At 45.0% G+C, this 25,499-nt stretch overlaps 1 protein-coding gene across 8 annotated transcripts in view; it reads right to left on the reverse strand.

Moving 5' to 3' along the window:
• The window catches only part of CHD5 (chromodomain helicase DNA binding protein 5), a 2,731,226-nt gene that overhangs the window by 436,761 nt on the left and 2,268,966 nt on the right, over positions 1 to 25,499 (reverse strand). For all 8 annotated transcript variants that reach the window (XM_069610277.1, XM_069610279.1, XM_069610280.1 and 5 more), the window contains one exon: positions 3,159 to 3,267. In XM_069610277.1, the coding sequence (XP_069466378.1) occupies positions 3,159 to 3,267 (109 nt within the window). The remainder of the gene's footprint in view (positions 1 to 3,158; positions 3,268 to 25,499) is intronic.

The following is a 25,499-nucleotide window of genomic DNA, read 5'->3' on the forward strand; positions in this document are numbered from 1 at the left end:
GGCTTTGGTGTCAGCTGTGTAGTCTCCTGTGATAGGGATGAGTATCTGGGTGTCGTCCGCGTAGTTAGTGTAGGAGACACCCAGATAGTCAAGCACATCAAAGAGGGGCTTGGTGAATATGTTATACAATGTAGGGGATGCACACGAGCCTTGAGGAACGCCACAGTGAATAGGGGAGGGATCCGCTGATGCCAGCGGTGAGAAGACCCTCATGGATCTATTGCTCAGGAATGAGTGGATCCAGGCATTGGCAGAGTCGGAGAAGTGGGCTGTGGATTTGAGATGCTGGCAGAGCATTTGGTGGTTGACCAGATCAAAAGGCGCGGAGAGATTGAGGAGAAGGAGAAGAGCTAGCTTCCCATTGTCCTTCAGTGACTCCATCTGGGTTTTCATGTCGATCAGAGCTGACTCCGTGCCATGTTTAGGGCGAAACCCTGACTGTCTTAAGCCCAGGAGATTGTTTAGTTCGAGGTAATCCTGAATCTGCAGGTAGGCTGCGCGGGCCAGGATCTTGAGCAGGAATGGGACTGTAGTGATAGGTCTGAAGTTAGTTGGGATATTAGGGTCACGGGAGGGCTTTTGAGGAGTGGGATAACCCATGCATCCTTTAGGTTGTCGGGGACAATACCCGTCATGAAAGAAGCATTTATGAATGCTGTAATGAGCGGGGCTAGCTTATGAGATGCTTCCTTGATAATAGGTGCTGGGCAGGGGTCGCCTTGGCAATTGGAAGGTTTTAAATTGTTTATGTTTTCTACTTCAAAAGTAGTGAGTGGGGAGAAGGAGAAAGGTTTATGCGGATAGGTTAAATGTGTATTAAGTGTAGGAGTGGTTGGTGGTTGGTCAAGCTGTAGGGATTTCTTTTTGTCCCTGATTTTAGATTGGAGGGTAGCAATTTTACCCAGGAGTGCTGACTGAATATTGGTGCACCAAGTGTTGTCTTTGGAGCAAGAGTCAAGGGGGGCTGCAGGTATCTCGAGTTCTTTAAGGATATTAAAGAATTCCTTAGTATTGGACTGGGCTGACATAATGCGGTTATTATAAAAATCTTTTTTTGCCTGCAGTACAGCTTCTTTGTAGTTAAGGGTGGCTTTCAGAAGACTGTCCTTGTGGGCGTCGGAGTGGTGACTTCTCCAGCGTGACTTTGCTGGGCGTTTCTCTTTGTGTAACACTCTAAGCTGGGGAGTAAACCACGAGTTAAGGTGTGCTCGTTGTTTGGGTTTCCTCAGTTTGAGCGGGGCGATAGAGTTGATGGCTGCAAGCAGTGACTGGTTATACATGTCGGCTAGGTTGGTGGGGTCTGAGCAAGTGTCAGGAGCGTTATTTAGTGTGGGAAGGATAAGGGGGAGTAGTTTTTCTGTCGTAATGTTCTTTTTATTTCTAGTGAGGGTGGCTGGGGCGACCAAAGGCCTGGTTGGTGGGGCTGCTTCGATGCTGAAAGTGATGACATGGTGGTCAGACCACAAGCACGGGGCGTTGGAGATTACGCTAATATTGCAATTGGTGTCACTAAGCCAGTCAAGGGACCGCCCTTTAATGTGGGTGGGTTCCTGTATGTGGTGAGTGAAGCCTAAATCTGTTAAGGTATTAGCTAGGTCGAGGGCCGCAGGATCATTAGGGTCTTGGTGTCCTAGATTGAGGTCACCAAGAATGATGGTTTGGGAGTTGGATTTAGCATTGTTCAGTACTAACGTAGAGATATCATCCACAAAGGATGTGGGTGGACCAGGGGTCTGTATATTAGGTGGATGGTAGCCGTTTGGCTAGCTGAGAGTCCGAGCTTGACAGAGAGTAACTCTGGAGTTTCCACCTTAGTGCTTGGGATGGTTCTAAGTCCTAATGAGTTTCTAGCGATGAAAGCAATTCCTCCACCTCTCGAGGTGCGATCACATCTGATGATGGAGTAATCAGTGGGGATGGCCAATGAGAGTGCCGGGCCGGAGGCCGCGTGCAGCCAGGTCTCGGAGATGGCGATGAAGTCGAGTTCCTGAGTTTTGATAAGATCAGCAATGTCAAGAGCGTGCACAGCTAGGGATCTTGCGTTAATCAGGGCAGCTTTAATTAAACCAACGTTGCTTGATGAAGCTGTGATGGTTTGAGGGTGATGGGGCGTGGGTGAGGTGGCCGTTTGTGGAGGTGGGCTGTGCGTATGAGTTTTGAGGTATGGGCTCAGGTACATGGGGTGTCCCTTCTTACCCATAAGTCTAGATCCTAATCTTAGGTTTCTAAGAGTGATAGGACATGGTTGGTTGGGTGAGGGTTTTTTGGCGAAATGGTCGAGCCATAGGGCCGGATCGTTGAGGTAGATGTTGTGGTATTGAGGTGCAGTACTTTGGTAGGTATCAGGAGATCTGTGAGAGGTGGCCATGGATGAGGTGTGCAAGGAGCTAGGTGCAGCTAAGTTGGGAGGTGGTAGGTGTGACGACTGGGGGTGGAGCTTTAAAGCAATGTATGTCCTTACAATGAATCCTTATGTATTATGCTTTCTTTTTGCAGTTATAATAAGTAGGCAGAAATCCATATGGATTCTAGCCTCTCTGCCCTCGTCAAATCAGATATGGGTAGAGGCAGTGTTGCTTTCTGGTCACAGAGCAGAAAAACATGCAGAGTGTATTTCCTGCTCGGTGCCCCACTATATCAGGGGAAACCCAATGAAAATGCCATCAATAAGACAAAACATGCAGAGAGCTTATTTTTTAATGTTTTCTACAATCGGTCCAATTTTCAACAGCCATCCATACAAGGCTGTAAGTGATAACCAACCATAACCAAACATTGCAAACTGGTGGCTTTTTTGGGGCCTGGGTCAAGCGGTCCGAGTACAATTTCGAGTGACCTATGGTGAGTGGCACTAAAATCAAGTTCTTACCTGGGGTGTACGTTGCAGTGGGTTATATAGATGTGAGACATTCAAGGGTGTGTAATGGTCCTTGCACTCGCTCCAAACATTTTATCCACCAAGCCTCTATGAAATTACCGTGTACAGCCTCCGTGCAAATATTATTTGAACGCTTGTCTTTGAATGATAATGCAGACAAATAAAGAAATCATTTTTGTGGAATTAGTTACCAATACGTTTTGTGACAGCCATCTAGAACATATTTCTGTGTATCTTAAAAGGCAAACGTTTTGCAGTTTTTTTTAATGTGAAAGGATACGTTACAATCCCCGCTAGCAGCCAATAGTCATGTCTTCGGTGCCAGATGTCATAGATTTTTCCTGAGGAAACTGCTGCTTTCTCCTCATTTTGCCACAATGTGTGCAGCTCTGAAAACAGAAACATATTTTTTTTTTTACAGAACAGGTGGCTTGAAGGAAACAGACTATCTTGGAGAGTCTCTGTACTACAATTTACAAGTTTAATAAAAGGTTAAGGATACGTGCATATTTCACAAATGTGTATGCAGACCTTGTGGGCAGACACACCAAACCTAGGTAAAATGTTAGTGGGAATGTAATGGGAAGGGAGAAAACAAATGAAGGACACTCGTCCTTTGCTTTACTGAAGACGAGAGGCATGTTTGTGGTGCTCTTGTGTGATGTATATTTTGCTGTGCGCATGGATGCATGTAAAGACACAAGCTACGCTCCAGAGCGTGGTGTGTCCACTCACAAAGTCTGCATACATGTTTTCCTAAATGCAGCCTTTTGTATGTTTCAAAACTTGAGTACAATACTACATAGTACACTTAAGTTTAAAATTATGTGAGGACATTTTTACAGATATACCCCACTGAAATAAAGGATGTCCTATAGTACATTTATTTATTGATCTCCCCAATTAATCGTCCACTATTTTATTGGAGTTCTAAGAGCTCATGTTGGAAATGAAGTTTTTTATCTGAGACTATGGCATTGGAAAACCGTCAGAGGTGTTTTGTGGGATTTATGAAGATGCCATCCAAACGTTTCCCATTTCAGACAGTAAACTGCATTTTGGAGGTGCATTTCTTCTACCTTTCCACTAAATTCCTGCTGACGGGTTACCTTTAAGCTACTTTTTTGCAGAAGGTTGTCCCTGTTATGCCAGCAACGATTTATATCCGTGCCGCTGAGGAAGGGTACCAGTCTTTCACTTTACTTAAGTTGAGTCATGTTTGTGTTGCTTTTGTGTGGTGTATATATTTTGCTGTATCCTTAGATGAATGTACAGACCCAAGCTGCACTCCTGGCCATGGCGTGCATGTCCACAAAGTCTACATACACTTTGTGCCAATTGCAACCAAAAAGGTAACCAACATGTTACATTATTGGTAGTGCTGGGGTTTGCTGAAATAGTTGAGCTAGTTACATATGTTTCTGTAACCTCATTGCTCCCACAGTCTCAAAAGTTCTATTTGAAATGTATTTTCAGCCCTGCAGAGAAAATATAAAAACTCTAAACAAAGATGACCTTCTTGGGGGTCAAAACCATATTTTTACACTAGACATCCTTTGTGGTGAAATATGTAGAGCTACTTTGTATGCATTTCAGGTAGCATCCATTGAATTCATCACAAGACTAGCTGTGTTGAATTATTCACCACTAGAAGCAAGCTGACAACCCTGGCTGTAAGGTATCCCGGGCCCCTTTTCCAGAGAATGTTCCATAAGGTGGAGGGCTGCTGCAATGACAAATGGCACTGGTAGGGTGAAGGTTCTCTAATTCATTGATCAGAGGAAATTCAAGTAGACATTTGGAAACTGGGATATGTGTGTTTGTGTTGTAGACTTGTTTTCTCCTGAACAATGCTTTCTTTTAGACTGGGCATTCCCCACTTCAGGATGGTGTGTAAGGTCTGAAATCGTGAGGGGATATGGGGCCACGGACAGTATAGAACTAACATGTATTCTATAATTTCCTTCGCCTGCTATCAGTTTTTTGGGCTTGTACTACATGCCATTAGGATAAGAAAGACACTATTTTCACAGGATCACCTCCGTTGGGACACGTTCTGTAGTGCCTGTTGGGCGTGCTATGCTTCCCAGAGCTGGTTGCCCTTTACTTTTATCATAAATTGAATCAATCTTTCTAGCACAACACCACTCGGACCCTGAGTGATTAAAGAGAGCAGCTCTGAAATCGGAAGGTCCCAGATTATCTCCTCTAAGTACTAAAGGCAGGAACACTCATCTGTTGGCCCCCAGAGGTTTGTAGAGTTCAAGTCCTTCTGTTCATCATCCACGCTGCGGTCAGTGCTTTCGTCAGGCAATAAAAAAGACATACAAGCACCCATGGAAATAGTTCTCTCTCTCCCTTTACGTCATCAACGGAGAAGCATCTCATGTATGAGGGGGAGTTGATTTGAAGAGCCCGCAGATAGAGAAAAAAGTAAGTTGAGACTGCAGCGTGGTCTTGGACATTTAGGGCCTTATTCAAAGAGCTTTTTCCTTCGGAGTACGCAATTATAAAACACTTGTGTGAAGTAGGCCCTTAGGGTTGAAGAAAAGGGCTTCTGGAAAAATACATGTTGTACAGACACCAAGCAACTAGCTGCTTTCACTGGTGCAAGAATAGGACAATGCATTGTATATAGTAAATAACGTTTGTTATGGATAGTCTTTAGGGTTAGCTAGAATGTTAGTTCAATATAGGAATTACTTCTGTCCCTACTGAAGTTGTGGGCATTTGTCTAAGCACCTGGTTTGTATTTTCCCCCTAATGCTGCCACAATCCCTTCAAAGGAAGATCAAACAAGAAAAGTACTGTTTTCCAAAGCGGAGCCAGGAGTGTTACAATCACCTTCCTGCTACTAAGCTGAGGGCTTCAGGCACTCAGGCTGGACTAAACATTAGAGCTCAGGGTGTCACGATTAGCGGCAAAAAGAATGCAATTAGGAGAGATTGGAGAACCTATAAGAAATGGAAAGTGGCAGGAAGGAGGAGGTTGTGACCATTTGATTTAATAGGTACTAGTCCAAGATGGCTGCCTTATGTGCACAAACTACACAGGAGTACAAGGGCACTTCTGGTGTAGCAGTCATTTTGGACCTTTATTAGGACTATGTGTCCCGAAAATGGCATTTGGCAACATTTCTTGGTGAGCTCTATTGTTGCCGTGATTTATTTCCTGTTTTTTCCAAGTACATTTTTTGCTTTTGTTCCAGCTCCCTCATGCTTTTTTGTGTTTCTGACATTGACTCCCTTCTTGCATAGCAAGTGGTTTTTGCTTGTAAATTTATCTCTTGGCCCGCATGTTCACGCTTGACCCTATTTCACTCTTCCCTGAGCTCTTGCGTACTAGCTTTTTGTTAGCCTCTCTGTGCAGCCATTGACCACAGGCCAGGTTTGCTTCCACCCTTGCATTCATGGCATGTTATTAGGACAGTGACATGGTTTCCCTAGCATTTGAGTGTGCTTGCGTTCCTTCTGAGTTGCACCCCTCTGTTTTTCCTCCTTCCTATCTTTCCCTCAGGCTGTTACATCATTTGTAACTTGCACTTATTGTGCTAGACTGGGTTTTTGCCCAACGGATGTGTTTTTTTAACCACTTTGCACTATGATACTGCACAGTAATCCAGGAACCCGTAAGACCCTTTGGAGTGATGCAGCCCCTCGCTTCACACTGGATGTCCATCTATTAACAGGGGTCGGGTTTTTCAGTTGATCTCAGTCCATCCTCTAGGCGAACAATGCTGGTAATAATAGTCTGTCATGCTGGGAACCTGATAAGAGATTGTGTTGTGGATGGATTAGTGTCTGATGCCTCATTAATCATGTTACCATATAGAACCCTGCCAGTTTGCCAAGCCTTTACATAGAACTGACTCAGATACTAAACCTTTAAAGAAGGAACCTAAGACGGCTAGGAAAGAGAGCAGTAGGCCATATCACAACTGGAACAGGGCATTATTGTATTTTATTCACTGTGGTGGCAAGAGCGAGCATTGATGGAACCAACAAGTAAGAAGGAAATACAAAATAAACTAACAATGACTCAATAAGCCAACATAAAAGATGATTTGTCCGAACCATATCAAGACTTCAATTATGTCTTTTCAGAGAAGGAAGTTGAAAGCATCCCCCTCATTCAGAAAAGTATTGTCCTATTGATTGAATTCACAACTCTATGATTCCACATAGGAGAATGTATGGACTCACTATAAAAGATGTATGCAGAATTAGGGAAATATTTGTATCAAAATGTAAAAAAGGACTAAAGGACCAAGAACTAATTCAAATGGACACACATACCGACGTACAGACCTCACAATACTGGGCTACTGTTAAAAGATGGCAGCCCAAATGCTGGCTACCCACACTGTGTACAGTGCTCCACTGCCCTCAAGCTAGGTCAGCGCTTTAAACAATAACATAATAAAAATAAAATAAGAAAGGGCTTCATAAGTTACTTCACATCTCTAACTGTTAAGGCCTTGTGCACTATCACAAGATAAACGCTATAACCATACGAAATCGCTATCTGCTACATTTAATATCCATATCAATGGATCAAGTAAGAACAGGGACAATATTTCTTTAGACACGAGGGGAGCTTACACAATAGTGTGAATAAGGGAGCGTTTTCATTCGAAAACGCCCTTTTACAATATATATGGGCATTTTGAATATCAAGTGATGTCTTTCGGCTTATGAAATGCTTCTGCAACCTTTCAACATCTTATTAAAGACATTTTTTGGGGACTTGTTGGATACATTTATTGTAGCCTATTTGGATGATATTTCAATATTTTCATCATCCCTCGCAGAAAATCAAGTCCAAATCAGAGGAGTTCTGACTAGGTTGCAGAAGCACTCCTTGTTTTTCTGGTTTGAAATGTGTTCCTTTCAATTGATGCTGTGGCTTTCTGAAGGATTGCATAAAACAGTGAAAGAGGGGCAAAGGTTTTTAGGGTTTCTGATTTTCATAGGCGATTCATTAAAAATGTTCAGCAAAGGTAAGCCGCATTATTGAAAAGCCAACATTTTTACATAGAACTTTTTGTAAAAATATTTCGAAGGGATTGTGTCCTCCAACGTATTCCTTATCTTTGATAATACGTTTCAAGCTTGCTGGCCTTGGACATTTTTTCTGTAGAGGGCGCTGCGCGTCGACGTCCACTGAGTCGATGTCCCTCGACGGCCACCGTATCAGCGCCAACGTCATCATGCCCATAAATAGCCACGCGCTGCATCCGTTGCTCATCTCCGTTTTTCCGCGCTTCGTGGGGCCTCGGAACGTCGTTGCTCAGTTCAGTCAGGATAACTAACTATTTCTACTCGAATATACCTTCTCGTTCTCGATGGCTTCTTCATCGGAACCAACGACGCCGCGATCCGGCTTCAAGAAATGTCGAGACTGCGGTAAAAAAAATGTTGATAACGGATCCACACAGGATCTGCTTGTGGTGCTTGGGATCCGAGCACCATTGTTCGGAGTGTGAGGACTGCATGTCCATGACGGCGAAAGCCTTGAAGGAGCGCAAGGGGAAGCTCGAGAGAGATAAGTCAGTCAAAACCTCCTCGAAAGTTTCTTCGGCTGACTCGAGGCATTCGTCTCCTCGCTGTCGAAAACATTCCCATTCTAGATCTGGAAGTAGCTCCCACCATTCGTCGAGATCAAGACACTCAAAAAAGAGACGTCGAAGGTCCCCTTCCTCGTCGTCTTCTGTGTCCCCAGAAAGGGTCTCCTGTCTCGCTAAACACAGTTCTCAAGCTGAGTGGGAGGAATTCAGAAAGAAAATGTTAAGCGTCTTCGAGAACGTGGCCTCGACCCCCTCGAAGACAGCTGAGGGTGATACCCCGGGTGAAAAACCCAAAAAATCAAAACGCTGCGAGTCGCAGCACCCGGCGAAACATTCCACCCGAGAGCGCCATGAGCCATCGGGTAAGAAGGCACCAAGATTCCTTCGATGCACGGATCGACGCCGTTGTCGAAGGGTTCATCGACGCATCGGTCGATCGACTCGACGCCATCGTCGACGCCGACGTTGACGCCGATGAAAGAGAGGACCAAGGCCACTCCACAGCCAACGGTGATTCCAAGGGCCTTCGGCACGACGCCGAGACCGTCGTCGATGCCCTCGAGTAGGATCCCGATCCTCTCGAGTTCTTCGAGACCCCTTCCAGGTTTTTCGACGCCGTTCTCGGCGCCTTCGAAGCCTGTTACATCGGCGTCGACGACATCAATGTTTTCTCGCCCAATAATGACGAGTTTGGCTCCTTCTGCCTTAGAGATGGGTTTTACACCATTTCAGAGGTCAGAGTACCCTGGAACTTCATCTAGCAGTAGGACCGCTTACCCTACTGTCCCACAGGATAGAGATGACAAGAGGTACGATTCTATGGCGAAGAAAGTCTTCTCTGCCTGTAGTATGGCGTTGAAGTCCATCAACGCCACCTGTACGCTCGCCAGGTTCAGTCACACACTATGGGAGTGTGCTTCATCAGCGGCTGACTGCATACCCGAAGGAGAGGAAAAGGAAGCCTTCCTTAACATTATTAAAGATGGCAAAGATGCCATGTGCGAATCACTTCAAACTGGCATCGATTCCGCTGACAGTATCAGCAGGGCCATGGCAGCAAGTACAACAATCCGCAGGCATGCGTGGTTGCGAAAGTCGGGCTATGCTCCAGATGTACAGGCCAGACTTTTGAATATGCCCTTTGACGGCTCTTCATTATTCGGGAAAAAGGCTGATGACAGTCTGGAAAAGTTACAGACTTCTAAAGCAGCAGCAAAATCTTTAGGAGCTGCTATCCGCCAAACTCCTTTTCGCCCCTCAGGAACCTCTGGGAGAGGAAAGTCCTTTCGCTATTATTCAGCATTTGGGAAAGGCAGAGGACAGCCGGCTCAAAGAGGCCAAAGGACATCCACCCGAGGTGGACGGGTCAAAAGTACTAAGACCGCAGCAGCAGCAGGTGCCTCTTTACCCTCGGCATCTGCATCAGCCGCCCCCAAACCACTCTGAGGCCTTCCCACACAATACTCCTGTAGGGGGCAGGTTAACTCACCATCTGACGGAATGGCAGGCTATAACTCAGATGCTTGGGCATTGGAGACAATTGCCCAGGGTTACTGCCTACCCTTTCTACACATTCCTCAGAGTCATCCACCGGGGAACAGCTCTCTAAAAGTTCCAGATCCGCTCCTCTTGCAGGAAATTATAGACCTGCTAGAGAAAGGTGCCATAGAACCGGTACCTGTAGCGGACAGGAACAAGGGCTGGTACTCCCCCTACTTTCTCATACCAAAGGACGGAGGACTGAGACCCATCCTGGACCTACGAGAATTGAACAAGTTCCTCAGGAAGGGCAAGTTCAAGATGGTAACTCTCTCTCAGATCCTTCAGGCCCTCCAGCTCCAGGACTGGCTCGTATCTCTGGACCTTCAGGATGCTTATTTCCATGTGCCAATCCATCTCAAACACGGGAAATACCTGAGGTTCGCAATTGGCGACTCTCATTATCAATTTCGAGTTCTGCCATTTGGGCTGACCTCCGCCCCGAGGGTCTTCACCAAGCTGATGTCGGTAGTGGCGGCGAGTCTAAGGAGGGAAGGGATCCACGTCTACCCCTACCTGGACGATTGGCTGATCAGGGCTGTATCTTCGGAACAGGCCCAGGCCCAGCTAGATTATGTCTGCCACTTCCTTCACAGACTGGGCTTCTCCCTCAATTTAAAGAAGTCACAGATGATACCATCACAGAGACTCCAGTTCATTGGAGAGGTCCTGGACACTTCCCTGGGAAAAGCCTCGCCACCAGAGGTGAGGGCTCAAGATATTCTACAGATGGTCACCAAGTTTCAAAATGCCCAACGTCTCCCAGCCTTCGACTTTTTGAGGTTGCTAGGCCTCATGGCATCCTGCATCTTCCTTGTGCCAGAGGCTCGCCTGAGAATGAGATCTCTTCAGTGGGCACTGAGAAGTCAGTGTTCGCAATTCTCAGGGAGAATGACAGATCTCCCCCGGATTCCGGACAAGGTAGCCTGCGACCTTCAATGGTGGGCCTATCCAGGGAACATCTTGAAAGGAGAACTGTTTTGGCAACCATGGCCGGAGATAACAGTAGTCACAGACGCCTCACTCACGGGGTGGGGAGCCCATGCCAACGACTTGACCATCAGCGGTCGTTGGTCGCCATCGGAGTCCAGACTACACATCAACCCATTGGAGCTGAGAGCGATCAGACTAGCGCTGAAAGCTTTCCTGCCATCAGTACAGGGGAGAAATGTCCTGATAATGACTGACAACACGGTGGCCATGCACTACCTCAACAAAAGAGGAGGCGTAGGATCACTGCCACTGTGCAGAGAGGTGATGCAGCTCTGGTTTTGGGCAATCCAAGAAGGAATCTCTCTATCGGCAGTCCACCTAGCCGGAGAGAAGAACTTGACAGCGGACGCTCTGAGCAGGCAGAGCACAGTCTCCCACGAGTGGGAGCTAGCTCAGGAAGTCCTTCAAGAGATCTTCGCCCTTTGGGGAACCCCTCAGGTGGATCTGTTTGCCACAAGCACCAACAGGAAGTGCGATCTGTTCTGTTCAAGGGAATTTCCCGCGAGAGGAGCTCTAGGAGATGCTTTCGTAGTGGACTGGGAGTTTCCACTCCTTTAAGCGTTCCCACCAGTCCCTGTTATTCCTCAAATGATCAGGAGGTTGAGAAGATTCCGGAAAACCATGATCCTAATTGCCCCGGATTGGGCCAGGGGAACGTGGTACCCGGACCTTCTAGATATGTCCATCTGTCCTCCAATCCGTCTTCCACTCAAAGAGAATCTTCTCTCGCAGAAGGGAGGTCAGGTTCTCCATCCAGACAACAGAACCCTCAACCTTCACGCTTGGCTTCTGAAAGGGTGAGGTACAAGGATTGGGATCTCCCTGATGACGTCATGGAGGTGTTGCTTTCGGCCAGAAGACCGGCAACTAAGTCCTTATACCGCTGCCGTTGGAACAAATTTTGCAGCTGGTGTAGGGAAGAGAATATCGACCCTTTTTTATGTGGTACACCAACAGTGTTATCGTTTCTACTCTACTTGGCAAACTCAGGCCTTCAAGTTGGCACTGTAAAAGGCTATCTCGCAGCGCTTTCTATCTTCAATCGCACTGCTGTAACGCTCACCTGATTCCCACGGAAGCGCCAACCTGTTCTGGACTGCTATGGCCTCTTCTAAGGTGATGCGCAGGACCCGGAAGACGGACTGGACCGGACCCCCAAACCTCACCTGTCTGTCCCGTAGAAGAATCCTTCTGTAGATGGAAAAGGGGATTAACTGTCTGCTGGATAATATGTCGGATTCCCCCTTCCCCCTCTCACACTCCTCAAACCCCCTCCGCGATTCCCCGTAGAGTCTCCCCTTAGAGTCTGAAAGGATGAGCTCTCCATCCTGCTTCCGATGCAGGGGCGCGTTGATTTCCAGTTACTTCACTGGATCTCGGGTTTGGTGAGTATTCAACTCCGCTTGACTTTTTCGATATGAGGCCGTAAGTATTCAGTTGCAAAAGTTCAAGCCTTAATTGTCCGTTGTCCTTTTCTCTATTTCAGATGCAGGATGAAGAATCCGCGTTGAGGAATGGATTCGCCGAAGGTAAACTCTGGTGAATCTTTTTGATGGATGGTTCCCTTAGTGATCTTGCTTTCACCCACTAATGCGTGTGTCTTTTTCCCCTTAGGGGCCGGGGTACGGAAGTGCCAAAGAAGCGGCGCCGACCCGAGGTGAGGAAAGATTGTCCCAACAATAATCATGTAAGTCTTAAGGTGGAAGGATCAGGCCTTCCTCAATCTGTTCCTTCGCTCACCTTTGTTTTGTCTCTTTTTCTCCTTAGGCGCTGAAAGGCGACGGATGGTGCCAATGGTCGCTGAAGAGCCTGAGGGCGCCTCGTGAAGGTGAGTGGAACGCGGCGCTGCAGCGAGCGATGCGATGCGCTTCTAAAAATAATGTCTTTTCTCAGGATCGTCGGAGTGATGGTTCCGGACTCCGGATGGAGGTAGGTAAAGTTCAATTATTCACCTTTCTCTCCTTTCCTTCCTTTTCAGGTGTTCCAGGTTGCAGGCGGGCGTGGCTGGAGCCAGGTTGCAGGGGCAGACACGGTGAGCGTCCAGCTGCTAGATGCAGAACAACGCGAAGCGTGAGCTGCTGTCTGGGCGTGGTTTAAATAGCCCCCAAAGTAGTTCCAGGTAAGTATTCTTCCTCAGCCACGCCCGAGTGGTAAAATAGTCCTATAGGTAAAATAGTCCCTTTCAGAGCTCAAGGAGGTCTGGATCCGGCAGCATGGTCTGCATCAGGTAAGTCCATCCAAGCACTCCCATAATGAGCCTGGCGCCTATGGTGCCAGGACTGATGCCTTCTATGAGCCTGGCGCCAAAGGCGCCAGGACAATGTCCAAAGAGCCCCTATAAAGGGGTTGCTTGGTCTCTCCCTGTGGACATGATGACTGCTTTCATGGACGCTGGTCCTGAACTGGCTTCCCGGGAGTAGGCATCATGACAGCACTCTCCCCCAAGGCCCCTCCCAAGATTGTTCCCTCCGGAGGTTTTGGTTTGTTTGGGAAGATCCAGTGGAATTTCTTAATTAATCGAGGTGCATGTACATGGTTACTGGGTTCCCACGACCTCTCCTGAGGCCCGTATCCCTTCCAATCGATTAGATAGAAAAGTTTTGACCCGGAAGTGCACTGCAAGTGCTGTTGAGCTGTGGGACTTGCTGGTGTGTTCCTGTCTCTCCGTATGCTGGGAAGGTGCCCATGCTCAAGAGGAAACAACACTGCCGTAGCGCGGCGAAACAGGCTGTCGGACTCCAAATACCAGAGTAATTACTCATAATACGACTTAACTTTGGACTTGCTGCCTTGGATATTGGGCTTTGTGTTTGGACTTCCTCTTAGGTGTTACTGTGCTACTGTGCTACTGTGTCTAGCTTTGATGTTAAAACGAGTGCCTTTTAGGTACTTACGTATTCTTTTTTCTTTTTTTTCTTTTACGTAGATCCTTTGTGAGCGAGACACGCCCCCTCCCACCCACCCGCCCGCCCCTCCCTGCCGTGCTCATAACCCGGGTGCACGCGCACCCGCGCGCGCACCCCGGAAGTGCACTGCAAGTGCTGTTGAGCTGTTTGGCTGTGTGGTAAGGGTGGTAACATATTAATGATCTGTAGCCTTTGTATATGTTCCTTCTGCATCTAATTTAGTAAGTATCAAATCCCTATTAGGTTGTGAATTGGTTGCGCTCACGATAGGTGTTTTGGCTATATTTTAGCGTATACCATCTCTTTTTTTTATATATAGCAGCATGGTGAATGGTTTGCGAAGCGGACGGAAACTCACTGAGCCTCTGTCCCAATCATCTTTTCAACCGGTGAGTCAAGATATTCTGGTTGATAGTGCAGCCACACTGGTCCACCCCGATAATATGACATCTGTGGGAGTGGACAGTGATAATATGTCAGCTGATAAGAAAGCGATGGTCTTTAAAGAAATAGGTATTGCTCCCAAATTTGATGCCTTAGCTATGATTCACTGTGTAGGTAGTGATGCTGAGATCTCTGCTGATATCTCTGTTAGAAACACTAAATTCAAGCTAAAGGATTTGAATAATAGTGCTCCCAATGATATTATCTTAACTGAATCAATACAGAGAAATGATATGGGATCCGATAGTGTTTACAATAATTCTTACAAAGAGAATGTTGTGGATTGTTCTATGATGGGCCCCATTATTGAAGCAGAGTTAAGTAGGCGCATCTGCCTATCTTTAGGTCCTTCTACGCCCGCTAACCAGAAACTAGTGGGGAGAGAAGATTTTTTATGCTGAGTACTAAAGGCATGATACCTTCTGAAAGAAATCTTGATCCTATATGTGGCGAGAATGTAAAATTGCCCTGGGAAATGGACTTTGAGTCCCATGCATCTCCCAACAAACCTATGGTGAGCTCCCCAAAGGCCATTAGTGCCCAATTAGCAATTAATGATCGAATGAATTTGGATATTCAAGAATTCCAGTCGAGCCTTAATGGAAAAGACAAAGATGCTTCCAATAATGATGCTCAATCTGCGAGCATCATCCTTGATGCACCATCACTGAGTTCAGACTTCCCAGTTCTTGCGAGAATTTTAAATTTACTGGACAAGGGACATGAGCGCTCTCATTATGAAATGGGAATTATGAGAGAAGCAATTACTGAACTATCCAACAAAACTAATAGAATTGAAGGCCTCCTGTTTACATGTGATGCTGTAGCAGCTCTTTCGGATAGACACTACAAGAATAAGGATATGGTAGATAGTGCCACACAGTTTGATGGTATTTTCAACAATCCTTCACAGATAAAGCGTTCATATGCGGCTACACTAAATTCTCAATCACATTATTCGATTTGTACACAGACCGATGTAATTGTGGATGATCTGTACAAAGTTTTTACGACAGTTCAAAAAATTGAGCAGCACCTAGACAAAATGAACAAAGAGTCTATAGAGATTACAGATACTCCCGTTGATCAATTGATAGATGATACAAACAAATCATATGGTTCTGATAGTCCCTCTCATTTGACGGACTTAATTGATCTTGCGGGAGATTGTTCTCGGATAGGAATGGTGAAAATGTCTGATCCTATTGTGGGTGATCTGATATCTAAGCCTATAACAGTCCTAACCCGGAGGGAAAAGCGACTGGCGGGAAGGGCCCAAAAAAGGAAAGCCAAAGCGTTAGCCTTAATAAAAAAACAGGCAAGGATTGTACAAGTTGAGAAATCTAATGAAATACCAGTCACCTTTGAGAATGAGGAGATGATTAATCTTTCTCAGCTGAATGATGAATCAAGGGTATTATTAGATATCAATCCCCCTGATAAGAACAATGAGAAAAATAAGGAGGGAAAAATAAATAATAAAAAAAAAAAAAGGTTAATGTACATAAGAATGAGGAGCCGATTGATTACCAATCTAATTTATCTTGTTCTAATCCCCCGGAATCCATAAGTGGGGGGTCACAAATGTCCCTTTCTCAATTCTATCCTATAAGTAAGAAACAAACTTCCTCTAGCAAAGTGAAAACTAATGTCACCTTACCTAGGGATCCTAAGATACAATTGGCTAAACTGGAAACTTTACACCATTGTTCTTCCGACGAACCCTGGATGTTGGGTGTATTGGGTGGGTACTTGTTGCGATCCCAGGAACCTATGGAGGACCCTATAGTTGATCCGGGGTCCAATATTTCACCTCCCATAGTCAAGTCATCTAATGAAAATACTAATCTGACATTGACGGAAATGATAAACCCTAAAATGGTAGGTTCTCCTATTATCAATCATAAGACGGTTCATAATGAATTTGAGTCCATACGTGAACCTCCATACATACTTGGCTGGGAGAGTGATCCGAGTGTTAATGTTAATCAAAACTTGAACCGCTCTTCCCTGCTAAAAGCTTTTCACACAATACCTTGCCTGCGAACTCTGAGATCTGATGATATAGACTGGGTAAGACCTGCAGATAAAAATAACAACAGGATGACCTGTGGCCTATATTCAAGATTGATTATGAAACTTATCTGGGAACAGAAGGAAAACTTTGTTTTCATTGGCTTAACCCCTTTTTTGATCCAATCTGATGAAGACGCGAGGGTCTTTTTGGATAAGCCACTGGTACTAACATCCACAATTGACCAGAAAATGATGCAATCATTGCCACAACAAATTAGTGGTGATCTGGTCCGACAGATAATAGCAATGGCTGCTGCATTGTCGGGCATACATCCAGCCTCGCAATCAACAGCGACGAATCTGTCTCCCTAGCCCGGCATATCATCAACAATCATTTGTATGTTTGTCTTGGAATTGTTGTGGGCTTGCTAACTTTAATAGATGGTGGGGTTCATGCGAGAGCGATAAGATCCCTGCTATAGTTTTACTACAGGAAACCATGCATGTATCTCAATTATCTGTCGAAGGTTTTGTCTGTTACTCACAACCTGCTACTCGAGGGAATAAGGGTCGGCCCTCAGGGGGCCTAGCCATTTTAGTAAATAACGCCTGTAAATCCCCAACCAGACTGGTTTATAAAGATTCTAATGTATTAGTTATAGAACTGTTCCCTGTATCTCCACAGGATCAACATATCATTTTTATGTGTATCTATTGGAACAGAAAGCTAATAATGCTTAATAATATCATCGATATTCTTGATTCCATCTTAGAAGGTATCTTCATACATCATGAGGAGGTTGGAGTGGTGGTGGGGGGGTGATTTTAATTCCTCCTGTTTAATCCACAATATAGGCCCGGACCAGCAATCCCATACAGATACTATATCGGCTATGAATGGGAGAAAATGGGTGGAGTTCTTTCTTAATTGGGATATTCAGATAATTCCCATTGGAACGATGGATCTCACATATACATGGTCTAGGGGAGGACATTACTCACATATTGATCATTTTTTTAAATCATCTAATCTTTGTCTGGAAATTGACACTGTAAACGTTTTAAACTTGGGCTTTAGTGACCATAATGCGATTTTGATAAATCTAAAAATCGAAGGTTGGGGATTGACTTCAAATCGTTCTCTACTAATGGTTGAGAATGACAGAGCGGGCCTATCTGTGAGGTGGAACCCTCTTGTATGTCATCAGCTATCAGAGCGACTCAGAGATGACCTTGATCTGAATCTATTAGTGATTGATAGTGACTCTATACGTATAGATCAATTTATCTCAAAGAGGATTGAATTCCATTTATCACAAATAGTAAAACAAAGAAAACCGGCTCTGGATGTAAAACATCATGTACATAAATTTGATATTGAGATCTTTAAATTAAAGAAGCTCAGGAATTTTAAACTACGACATCTATCTAGGTTGTCTCTGGAATCTACACAACACTATTCTCATAAAAGGGCAATCCTTGCTACACATAAAACTGCTGTCAAAAATCTAAAAACACAACTTTATGTGAAAGATAACCAGAACATGATTTATCATATTTTGAAAAACGATACACGCAAAATATGGTCCTTATTGAGACTGATTAACGGCGATAATGTGGGGTTGAAAGAAAATGCCATCTCAGCGGATCAGTGGGCAAACTACATTAGGCTGAAGTACGAGTTACCTTTAGTATTCCACAACAACTTTAAAACTGTAATTCTAAATACAATACCTACCCGCTCCCCTTGGAGCATTGAAGATGTAACACGTGCAATTAAGAAACTAAATCCTTCTAGGGCTATGGGACCCGATGGCATCCCTGCTTGTCTTTTTCGATCGGATATCCACTTGTGGGCTATCATTTTGAAAAACAAATTTGATGTGATATTTTCTTCCCAAGCAATTCCTAGTTCATGGTGTTCAGCTACTGTCATCCCCATATATAAAAAAGGCCCTATTAATGACCCTGGTAACTTTCGCCCGATTGCGTTAACTGACTCATCCTCTAAGGTATTCTCTCAACTGATCCTTGAAGAAATGCAAGTCCATATGAGAACCAATGCCATCCTGTCAAAATTTCAAACTGGTTTTCGTCAGAACATGGGATGCTCTCTTAATGCTTTACTGATATCTCACATCGAGTGGAACTCCAAACATAACAACACAGGTGCTGTCTATATGGCAGCTCTCGATCTGAGCTCAGCATTCGATACTGTGCTAAGGGAGCACCTGTGGCGGAAGTTGAAGGTGTTGGGTTTCCCGGCTTATCTGATTGCATTAATACGGCTTCTCCATACAGATACAACCTACAGAGTGCGCCTTAATAAAGAAGGTATGTTAACTGACAAAATTCCATCGAAAATTGGATTGAAACAAGGTTGTACTCTGGCTGCCGTACTGTTTAATCTGTATACTTGTGATATAGAGGAATGTTGGACAAAAGAAGTCATCTATCCAATCCTAATTGGTAGCACAAGACTGAATTATATTGGTTTTGCTGATGACATTCTTATTTTAGATAGAACACCATTTGGTCTCCAGCATAAACTAAATGCTTTCATCTGTTATGCAAATGCTCATAACTTGAGAATCAATCACTAAAAATCCCGAATTATCATCTTTAGGGATGGTTATAAAAAGAGTTGCTCATACACTTGGCTCATGGAAAATACTCGGGTTACCATTACACATGAAATTAAATATCTAGGGTATCCTCTATCGAATGCCTACTCAAAAATCTGGTGGAAAAAGAAAATATGTGAGAAATCTAAACCTTTAACTTCTCAGATGAAAATAATCATGGGTAAATACTGTGGCCTTTCTCTTCTACCTGTCATCCAATTCTACCTCCTTAAAGTTGAACCATCGCTACTTTATATATTAGACATGTGTATATATGAGATAGACGACATCCTAGACACACTTCAAGGTGGGATCTGGAAAAGCGTTTTGGGGCTTCCGGCATCAGTCCCAAATGATATTGTTCGTCATGAACTAGGTATCCTCCCTATATCTGCCAAACGGAACTGGAGACTCCTGAATAACTATACAAAAATCCTGGATCCCCCTGGTAATTCACTGTATGAAGACCTTAATGAATTTCTTCATATGGGTTGTATGAAATCTTTGACCCGATATGCGGATAAAATGAACGATCTAATGGCTCTCTTGGGCATCCAGAAAGATGACTTAATACTAGGTTTACCTAGTTGTAAACAAAAGTTGTATCGCTATTACTGGAGCTGTCAGGCTGATAGAATTGGGTCTTACCGTTTGTACTACGAGTTTGCCCAATTCAGAAGAAAATTGGGAGATAGAGCTAGCTATATTTTACAGTTCCCTTCTGCTATGGGTCGTAATATTTATTTACGGTTCAAACTGAATGTATTCCACACTAATGAACGATTGTGCAAATGGGGCACCTCTGATAAAGAATTTAACAATGGTTTTTGCCGTTTCTGTAAGGATATGTTTACTCTCGAGTCTCTTAAACATCTAGTTATCTACTGTGAACATTTTGAAGTTTTGAGACTATCGAAGTTTGGGAACTATATGATCTCTAATTCAAACCTATCGCGTGAAGTACTATGGCAGCGATGCATGCTTGGTGATAGTACTAAATTCATTTTAAGATTGCTATCTGTTTTAATAATTATTGAATCTGAGCTAAAGGATATAAATGATATAAGATGAGCTGTAAATACTTATATGGTATGTGATGCATGTAGGCATGTTGTTTAGCTATGCATAAATTCTTTCTGCTTAGGTAGCATATAATGTATGTGATTCATGGTCAAAATGGGAAAATGAACTGGTGAGAATTCTGTTATGTATGAAAAATTTCTTTGTAAAGGTTTTTAACCAAATACAATAAAAAAAAAAAAAAAAAAAAAAAGTTTTGACCTTAACATCTTTGAATCTAAAATGTTCTTCACCTCGAATTCAGGTTCTCCATCTATTTGAATGGGTTCTGGAGGCTTGATTAGTCTGGTTCCAGGTTGCACTGGTTTCAAAAGTGACACACGAAAAACAGGGTGAATTCGCATGTTAGCTGGTAAATCAAGTTCAACGGCCGCTGGATTGATTATGGCCGTAATGGAGTAAGGCCCCAGATATTTTGGATTAAAAGTTCGAGGTCCCTTGAGCGATAAGTGCCTGGTAGCCAGCCATACTTGGTCCCCAATCTGGTACTGAGGTGCTTCACTTCGATGCAGGTCAGCATTCTTCTTGTATTTTCTCTTGGCTTGTTGTAAATGTGCAGTTGCTTCTTTGAAGGCTTGGGTAATTGTAGAATGCAGATGGTCCACTGCGGGCATTCCGAGGCCTTGAGGCGAGTCGAGGTCTGAGGTTCGAGGGTGATGCCCATATAAAGTATAAAAAGGACTTTGCCCAGTTCCAGAGTGTACCGAATTATTATCCAAAGAATGTCTTTCCAGTTACTTTCGGATTGCTGCAATATACACCGTAAATATTGCTCAAGGGTCTGATTTGTCCTCTCTGTTTGACCATCGGTCTGAGGGTGGTGACTAGTCGATAATCTTACATCGATTTGTGCCAATTGACAACATCTACGCCAAAAGTGGGAAATGAATTGGCCTCCCCGGTCTGAGATTAGTACAGACGGGAATCCATGTAAACGAACAATATTTTCAAGGAATTCTTTGGCTAGAACTGAAGCTGAAGGTAAACCTTTCAATGGAATGAAGTGGGCCATTTTGGAAAATAAATCCACAATAACAAGAATAGTGTTATATCCTGAACAAGGAGGTAAGTCCGTAATAAAATCCAATGACAGGGTGTGCCAAGGTGCTGGCGGAATGTCTAAAGGTTGAAGGAGACCGGCTGGTCTTTTCTTTTGGCCTTTATTTTGGGCGCAAACACCACAGGACATCACAAATGATTTAACATCTTTTCGCCAAGAAGGCCACCAGAATTGTCGTTTCACCTTTTCTTCCGTCTTGGCAATACCGGGGTGCCCCTCTATTAGTGTATCATGATAACAAGAAATAACGAGCTCTTGTAATTCCTTGTGTGGCAGAAATAAGAGTCCTTGGAAATAAGGTAAATCATTATTTATAGTAAAGTCAGATCCCTTTTGTACCCAATCCTGTAAGTCTGTAGGGTCCAGGAGTTGTTTAACTCTAGCTTGAATGTCTTCAAGCGTTTGTAAAGAAGTCATGCCCAAAATTCTCTGTTCGGGAATTATCGGTACAGGTTCTGAGTTAGTATCAGTTTCTCCCATTCCTATTCGGGATAGAGCGTCCGCTTTGCCATTCTTACAGCCAGGACGGTAGGTGATTACAAAATCGAATTCCGCAAAAAACAAAGCCCAACGGAGCTGTCGAGATGACTGAGCCTTGGCGGTCTTTAAATACTGTGTGTTCCGGTGGTCGGTGATCACCGTGATGGTATGTCTAGCGCCAAGTAGATAATGCCACCAGGCTTTAAAGGCAGATTTAATGGCTAACAGTTCTTTGTCAGTGATTACGTAGTTAACCTCGGGTGCCGAGAATTTTCTGGACCAAAATGCAACGGGATGCAGTTGGTTAGTTTTGGGATCTTTTTGAGACAGGACAGCTCCCATGGCTAGGCTAGATGCGTCAGTTTCGACGACATAAGGGAGACCTGGGCGCGGGTGCTTCAATACAGGTGCGGAGGTAAATTTAGCTTTTAGTTCCTGAAAGGCCTGCTCGGCTTCTTCAGACCATTCGAAACATTTATTTTTCCTTAAGAGCGCAGTGATGGGTTGAACCACACGAGAAAAATTGGCAAAGCCAAGCATGCTTTGAACACCTTTCACAGAGCTAGGCGATGGCCATTTGAGGATAGCATCCACTTTTCGTGAGTCCATGCGGACTCCTTTAGGTGTCAGGATAAACCAAGAAACTCGACTTCTGTGGCATGGAAAACATATTTTTCAAGTTTAGCAAATAGTTTGTGTTGGCGCAATTTCTCGAGAACTGCCCTGACATGTTTTCTATGATCAGATTCCGAAGAGGAGTACACAAGAATGTCATCGATATATACGACAACACAAACGTCGATGAGTTCCCGAAAGACATCGTTCATGAAGTATTGGAAGGCAGCCGGTGCATTGCACAATCCGAAAGGCATCACCTGGTACACAAATAGCCCATATTTGGTGCGGAAGGCAGTTTTCCATTCATCGCCTTCCCTTATTCGCACCAGATGGTAGGCCCCCCGGAGATCTAACTTGGTGTATATGCAGGCGTCCTTCACCTGGTCAGGGAGTTTAGGGATCAGAGGCAAAGGGTATCGGTTTTTAACAGTTATCTGGTTCAATGCGCGGTAGTCAATACAAGTTCTGAGGTCGCCTTCTTTTTTAGGCACGAAGAATAAAGCCGAGGATGCAGGAGACTTAGACGGGCGAATAAAACCATTGGCTAGGTACTGATCTAGATATTGTCGTAAATGAAGATTCTCGGGTTCGGTAAGGGCATAGATCCTGCTGCAAGGGGGTTGTGCACCGGGCAATAGATCGATCTGGCAATCGTACGACCTGTGAGGAGGTAGAGTGTTGGCCTGTTCCTTTTGGAAGACGTCTTGAAATTCTTGGTATTCTGGCGGTATTTGCAAAATGACAGGGGTTACTGTAGCTAGGCCAATATTTGGATTTCTTGGATAACAGGTTTGTGCACAATCTGGAAAGGTTATCCTCTTTGCTCGCCAGTCAATTCGAGGATTATGTGTTTCCAACCAAGGGATTCCTAGAATTACTTGAAATTGCGGAGCCTTGATTACATCAAACACAATTGCCTCCCGATGTCCGTCTTGACCCAACAATGTCACTTCAGTAGTGGAGTGTGTTACCGGCCCAGAGGCGATTTCGGTTCCATCCACTGTGGTGATGACATCCTTACTGGTTTTAGGGCAAAGAGGGAGGTTGATCCTGGAAGCCAATTCATGATCCACATAGTTTCCTAAAGCCCCACTATCGATGTATGCCTTAATGGCATGTAACCACCCAGGCTGCTTCGGATTTACGAGGACCATTGGCATGATGAAATGCGAGGTCAGAGAGTTAGTTTTTAAGCTCGGAAAGCGGACCCCTACGCTTGTCGGGCGTGGTCGTTTCCCGACTCAGATTCCATCAGGTTCTTATCAGCGACTCCTACCGCCTTCTTAGACGGTTTTATAGGGCAATCTCGTAAAAAGTGTCCAGAAGCCCCACAATAAAGGCATAATTGCATTTGCCATCTTCGTTCACGCTCTTTTTGAGTTAAAGGTCCTTTAACCCCTCCAATTTGCATAGGTTCAGTAACATCGGCACCCTTGGGGTTAACATGGGTTTTGACCAAAACCCGGGTCTCAAACTTGGACTGATCTGCCTTTCTGTTTTGAAGTCTGTGATCTAATTGGACCACCAAGTCTATATATTCAGAGCAGTCTTGGGGTGGATTTACGACCTGGGCCAGGACATCCTTAAGTTCTCCACGTAGACCTCGATGGAATAAAGTGATTCTTTTATCCTCCGGCCATCCAGTCTCCACAATTAACCTATTGAAGGTCGTGATATAGGTTAAGAGGTCCAGGTTACCCTGTCGTAGGGATAGAAGCTCGTTGTCCAGGGCCTGTCCCTGAGAATGCCGCGCAAAAAGTCTTTCCATGCTTGTCTGGAAGGCTTGAAAGTTCCGAAGAATTGGGTCATCTTGAGTAACCAGTGGAACTGACCAATCCGCAGCACTGCCGCTGAGATATGATATTACAAAAGCGACCTTGGTTTGGTTGTTAGGGAAGGCCCCAGGTCTGCAGAGGAAGTGCAATCGGCATTGATTCATGAATATGGCGAACCTTTTGGGGTCCCCGGCAAAACGTTCCGGTGGGGCCAGTGGCATATTTCCAGGTAGATTAATTTGCACGGGGTTATTTGAAACCACTGGGGCGGAATTACCCCCAGAACCTGGTAAAGGAGTTTGACCAGCCTGACCTTGTAATAGCTGTCTGGCAAGATCATCAGTTCGTTCTTTAGATACAATTAACTCTCTCCTGAGGGCATTCGTCTCCTGGTGAGCGGAATGAACTTCAGCCCGTAATTCCCCCAATAGCTGAGCCAGCTGGTCTGTCTCGGAAGTCTCCATAGCGCCGAGGTGGGAAATTGTAGGTAGGCTTCGCGTTCTGTAACGCTCACCTGATTCCCACGGAAGCGCCGACCTGTTCTGGACTGCTATGACCTCTTCTAAGGTGATGCGCAGGACTCGGAAGACGGACTGGACTGGACCCTCAAACCTCGCCTGTCTGGCCCGTAGAAGAATCCTTCTGTAGATGGAAAAGGGGATTAACTGTCTGCTGGATAATGTGTCGGATTCCCCCCTTCCCCCTCTCACACTCCTCGAACCCCCTCCGCGATTCCCCGTAGAGTCTGAAAGGACGAGTTCTCCATCCTGCTTCCGATGCAGGGGCGCGTTGATTTCCAGTTACTTCACTGGATCTCGGGTTTGGTGTGTATTCAACTCCGCTTGACTTTTCCGATATGAGGCCGTAAGTATTCAGTTGCAAAAGTTCAAGCCTTAATTGTCCGTTGTCCTTTTCTCTATTTCAGATGCAGGATGAAGAATCCGCGTTGAGGAATGGATTCGCCGAAGGTAAACTCTGGTGAGTCTTTTTGATGGATGGTTCCCTTAGTGCTCTTGCTTTCACCCACTAATGCGTGTGCTTTTTTCCCCTTAGGGGCAGGGGTACAGAAGTGCCAAAGAAGCGGCGCCGACCCGAGGTGAGGAAAGATTGTCCCAACAATAATCAGGTAAGTCTTAAGGTGGAAGGATCAGGCCTTCCTCAATCTGTTCCTTCGCTCACTTTTGTTTTGTCTCTTTTTCTCCTTAGGCGCTGAAAGGTGATGGATGGTGCCAATGGTCGCTGAAGAGCCTGAGGGCGCCTCGTGAAGGTGAGTGGAACGCGGCGCAGCAGCGAGCGATGCGCTTCTAAAAATAATGTCTTTTCTCAGGATCGTCGGAGTGATGGTTCCGGACTCCGGATGGAGGTAGGTAAAGTTCAATTATTCACCTTTCTCTCCTTTCCTTCCTTTTCAGGTGTTCCAGGTTGCAGACGGGCGTGGCTGGAGCCAGGATGCAGGAGCAGACACGGTGAGCGTCCAGATGCTAGATGCAGAACAACGCGAAGCGTGAGCTGCTGTCTGG

This window comes from Ambystoma mexicanum, chromosome 8 (assembly GCF_040938575.1).
Source record: "Ambystoma mexicanum isolate Mex_15411 chromosome 8, UKY_AmexF1_1, whole genome shotgun sequence".
Classification (NCBI taxonomy): Eukaryota; Metazoa; Chordata; class Amphibia; order Caudata; family Ambystomatidae; genus Ambystoma; species Ambystoma mexicanum.